Source organism: Elaeis guineensis, chromosome 16 (assembly GCF_000442705.2).
Source record: "Elaeis guineensis isolate ETL-2024a chromosome 16, EG11, whole genome shotgun sequence".
NCBI classification, from domain to species: Eukaryota; Viridiplantae; Streptophyta; class Magnoliopsida; order Arecales; family Arecaceae; genus Elaeis; species Elaeis guineensis.
The window spans coordinates 14,115,851-14,121,001 of NC_026008.2; the positions used below are offsets into that span (position 1 = coordinate 14,115,851).

At 42.1% G+C, this 5,151-nt stretch overlaps 1 protein-coding gene across 1 annotated transcript; it reads right to left on the minus strand.

The window, feature by feature from the left end:
- Positions 1-1,311: 1,311 nt before the first annotated feature.
- LOC140854370 (uncharacterized) lies at positions 1,312-2,718 on the minus strand. Its single transcript, XM_073250260.1, has 2 exons — positions 2,102-2,718; positions 1,312-1,696 (listed from the first exon to the last, which is right to left on the minus strand). The coding sequence occupies exons 1-2, from the start codon at positions 2,716-2,718 to the stop codon at positions 1,312-1,314; spliced, it is 1,002 nt and encodes a 333-aa protein (XP_073106361.1).
- Between the last annotated feature and the right edge of the window lie 2,433 nt (positions 2,719-5,151).

Genomic DNA, 5,151 nt, shown 5'->3' on the forward strand with positions numbered 1-5,151 from the left:
CTCTTACGAGAGCCGGGCTCCACCGCCGACAGCAGCTGCAGCTCCGCCCGGACTCCGCCATCGACATCAGAGCAGCTCCGCCCGGACTCCTACGGGAGCCGGGCTCGGCCCACGACCCCTACCACCAGGAAGACCTCACCCGCACCTCAACAAAAACTGGGCTCCGGCCGTTACCGAGCTTCAATCGACAGATCCACGACCCCTGACAGGCCCTCAAAGCGGCCACGACCCTGCTCCACCTCCTGTGGCGGACTCCACGCAGTATCATCATTCTCTGACAAGCCGCAGCAGCCATAGTCGCCCTGCTCCACTTCCTGTGGCGGACTCCGCACAGCTCCACTATCCCCTGGCAAGCCACAGTGACGGCCACAAACCTGCTCCACCTCTTGCGACGGATACCATGCGATTCTCCTGACGACGGACGCTGCTCCACCCCTCATAACAGATTCCACGTGGCAAGTCGAGGTGATGCCCACGTGTCTGCTCCATTATCTTTCGCAATCATTTCTCCTGACCGTGGACGGCCCACTACCAGGCGGTTACAAACGTCGCCATCAGTCCGTTGCCTCCCCCGCCTATAAAAGGGGGAACTCAGATACGTTATTCCTTAAGCCCTTTTGCCTTATCTCAAAACTCTGCTAAACTCTCCGTTCGAGCACTCCATTCTTGTTGAGGCAGAGAACTGACTTGAGCGTCGGAGGGTCTTGCCGGAGCAACCCCACCTCCGGTTTAGACTTCCCTTGCAGGTCCCGGCGGCGACCGCGGCTTCCTCAACTCCAGCTTCTCCGACGCAGGCGGATTTTTGCACCAACAAAGGTATACACTGCTTACTGGGCTATTTAGCTCATGATAAGTTTTATGTTTTTCTTATAGATCCAAAAAATTAGCATGATGTGGGATTTCGATTAGGAGAGCGATTAGAGATGGAGTTAACTCATTGATTTAGGATTTTTCTCAGAATTGATTCAAGACCTTTAGTTTTGTTTTTAGTATTGGCTTTGTCAGACAGTTACTTTTTTTTTGAACACTTAGTTTGATTTGTTATTTGAACCAAGGTTTGATTATTGAATAAAGAAAAATTTATTTAACTGTTTGTGAAGATATCATGATGAGATGCCTTGCATGCTTATGGGAAAAGTATTCTATAAGTATGCGGCGGTTGCCATGACCCTCGATTCACAATCTCGGGTCGGGGGCGTGACAAATACCCTCACCTGAAGCATCAGTTTCAACAATAAAAGTTTTGAAAAAATTAGGCAAGAAAAGTATTGGGGCAGTTACCATAGCCTGCTTAAGAATATTAAAGGATAATTAAGCCTCTAAATTCCGCTGAAAATTGCCCTTCTTAAGTAACTCAGTGAGAGGTCTAGCTATCTTGCCAATTCCAGCCACAAACCTTCTGTAATACCCAGTGAGATCCAAAAAACTCCTGAGTTGCTTGACATTTTGAGGCATAAGCCAATCTCTAACAACCTGGATCTTTTTAGGATCAGTATGCACTCCATCTGATGCAATGATATGGCCCAAATACTTCATGCTCTCAGTCCCAAAATGACACTTACTTTGCTTAGCAAACAAATTGTTGTCCCTCATTACTTGTAAAACTTGTTGCAAATGATGCAAGTGTTCATCTCTCTTCTTACCATACACCAGTATATCATCGAAAAATACCAAAACAAATTTTCTCAAATATGCCCTAAAAACAGAATTCATAAGGGATTGAAATGTTAAAGGAGTATTGGTTAAACCAAATGGCATAACCAAGAATTCATAATGGCCTTCATGTATTTTGAAGGCTGTATTATGGACATCATCTAGATGCATCCTCACCTATCAGTATCCAGATCTAAGGTCTATTTTAGAAAAGACCACAGCACCCTCCAATTCTTCCAATAATTCCTCAATTAAAGGAATTGGAAATTTATCCTTTACTGTAATATTGTTCAATGCCCTATAGTCTATACACATCCTCCAACTATTGTCTTTCTTCTTTACCAAGACCACAGGACTAGCATAGGGACTGGAACTTTCTTATATAACACCAGATTGTAGCATCTCTTTAACCATTTCCTCAATTACAGTCTTCTGTAAAGAAGCATACCTGCATAGTCTTGTATTGACTGGAGAGGACCCAGGTAATAGAGGAACTCTATGGTCATGAGACCTTTGAGGAGGTAGTCCCTTTGGCTCTTGAAAAATATCTGCATACAGCTGTAACAGTTCCTGCAATTCCTTCCAATCTTCCTGTTGTGTTTGTACAGCATTCAGTTGCAATAAGTCTGTATTAGCTTCATGAAATGGCAACCGGAACCATTCCAATTGCTCAACAATAAGAGCATTAAGCTGCTTTTCCCCTTGAGAAGAAAAAAACTCTCCATATAAAGAATGAACTTGGCCATCCAATTGGAAAGTCATTGTAAGTGCAGTGAAATTCCAGCTTATATCATCCAAAATCTTAAGCCATTGGATACCCAAAATCAGGTCATAGCTTTGCAAAGGCAGTAAATACACATCTGCTTGGAAATTCTGTTGTTGCATTTTCCACTTAAATCCCACACATATTGCATCACATTTAAGTTCCTGACCATTGGCCACTTCCACCCATATTCCATTCACCTTCGAAATTGGACACTGAAGTTTCTTGGCTAACTGCTCATTCAAGAAATTATAGGTACTCCTTGTGTCTATTAAAACATGTAGTCTTCTTTTCCCACACATCCCTTTAATCATCATTGTTTGATTACTCCCTGTACCCCACATGGCATGCAAAGACAATTACCCCTCCTGAATTTCTTCTACTTCCCAGTCTCCTCCACTAATGCCTCCAATTCCTCCTCTTCAATAACATCTTTAACTTCCAGAAGATAAACTTGTCTCTTCTTACACCTATGACCTGGCATGTATTTTCCATCACGCCAAAAACATAGGTTTTTAGCCCTTTTCTCATCCATTTCTTTACTGGCTAGGGTATGTGGAAGCTTAGCAGAGGAGTTTGGCAATCTTGGTACATGTGGGGCAGGTAAAAGGCCTGGTTGGTTTCTTGGAATATATGATTCGTTCTGATTTGAGTTTTGGGTGTTTTGATTTGAAGAGGTGGTTAGGGTTAAGGGTTTGTGATATAAGGAACTGGTGATAGAATTGAAAGGTAATTTGGTATGGGTTCTAGGTCTCTATTGAATGGCAGCAACAGTAAGTTCTTGTAGTCTGGCTAATGAATATGCTTTATCTAAGATCTTGGGTTTAAACATCCTAATTGGCATTTGCAATTCATTACTCAATCCAGAAAGAAAGAAACCAAGGGCTTGTTCTTTAGTTATACTTGCTTTTGGGTACATCTGATCAAATGCATCAAGATAATCTTGGAGAGAATCCAACTACTTCAGATTCCTCAACTCAGCAGTGGGGTCATCAAAAGCATGGCTACCAAACCTAGCTCTCAGAGCATTCACATATTCATCCCATCGCTCATAAACTTCATTACCCTTCACCTTCACAAGACCTTGATGCCACTGAATCGCCCTTCCCTCCAAGTGCAAAGCCGCAATCTTAACTCGATTTTCCGCTGGTACTTTTCCAACCTCAAAGAAATATTCAACCCTTAATAACCACCCTTCCAAACCCTCACCACTAAATCTTGAAAATTCCAACTTCCTTGTATTTCCCCATGAATTAGATTCTTCCACCTGATTCGCCTCCACCCTATCTTTCCTTTCCACTGGCTCAGCGCTTACACGCCGAAATCTTTCAATCAATGCCTTAGTAACCATGTCCTGTAATCGAGCTTCTTATTCCAAAACCATGGTGGCTATTTCTTTCCGCCACTTCTGTTAGTGAGTTTCCTCTGCCATGACCGAGGACAACTGCTCTGATACCACTTGATATAGATGCAACCAAAAATAAGAGAAATATAGAAAATAACAGAGAAGAAAAGGAAGAAGCATACAAGAAAAGAATCATAGAGAAAGAAAAGTATTATTCCTCAAGATTGTTCCCAAATGAGCGTACAACTACTAATCAATCCATTTATACATCCAAGAAAACCCAGTACATGTGCACAATCAGTTACAACAACTAACAGCCTACAACTAATTCTCCTCACCCTGCCTTGGCTCAACTACTCTCTTCCAACGGCTACTTATTACTAACTCTTCTCATATCAAAGTCTGTCTCTCAAGCAAGGGCAACTTTAACCCATCTAAGCAGACCCAGCAAAACGTCAATTATGCGCTGGCAAGATTCAAGAATAATATCTACATATGCACTAAGTTGAGTTATTTGGAGGAATGATACATTTGACAACAAAGATTCCAGAATGACAGCAAAAAAAAGAAATATCCAGTAAGAAGAGAAGCAAGAACCATCCAAAATACAAAAATGGATAGAACCATGAACGTATATGTTGCGGCCAATCTCCTGTCGCTTGTCATCGGTAAAGAGAACCTATAAAAAAAAGTCCTCACAGATCGGAATTGTGTCCGACGGAGATCCTCCGATGCTTAAGTCAGTAAGAGGGTTGGTGAACAGTAGATAAAGAGTATTTAGAGTGACAAAGTCTTAACCCAGAATTGTCTTACTCATGCTGCTTATTACCTCCCCTTTTATAGATGATTCTGATGTAACCGTCGAGCACGTAGTCTCATTTTTTATGGTGTTAAATTATCGAGCCATAATCATGGAGTTAATGGGTCATTTATACCCACTAATATTGTGACACGTAGTCGATAACTGTTTATAACAGTTAGATGAGTTGAGAAGATAAGCCGACTATATGTCAATAATAGCGGCAAGTCGGTAGTCCTAAAGATCTGAATGAGCATCGATCGATAACTCTAATATGTCAATGGTCTTCGGTCGGAGATTAACCAAGTTGTGGTGGTTGTCCGTTGTTAGTTGATAATAGCTAACTATCAATCGGTTAGCTGATCGTTAGTCGGAGTTTTGTGTTTATAAGGCTGATGTAGAGTCGAAGTCAGGGGTCGGTTGAATAGTCCTAATGGTTGCCCCCCACTCTCGAGTCCAAGGTGGTCTGACGTGTATATTATCATGTGATTTCACGTTGGATGAAGAGAGTTGTTACGTGTCGTCTCGAGCCCCGACTAGGCTGCTGATGTTAATGACTTTTTGGAGTATAAGAGATTTTTGACTATTTTG

Coding starts and splice junctions, on each gene's coding strand:
- LOC140854370 (XM_073250260.1), bottom strand. CDS start 2,718: ATGTGTGGGAAAAGAAGACTACATGTTTTAATAGACACAAGGAGTACC. Junction 1,697..2,101: donor GTCAATACAAGACTATGCAG/GTATGCTTCTTT, acceptor TTCTGTTTTTAG/GGCATATTTGAGAAAATTTG.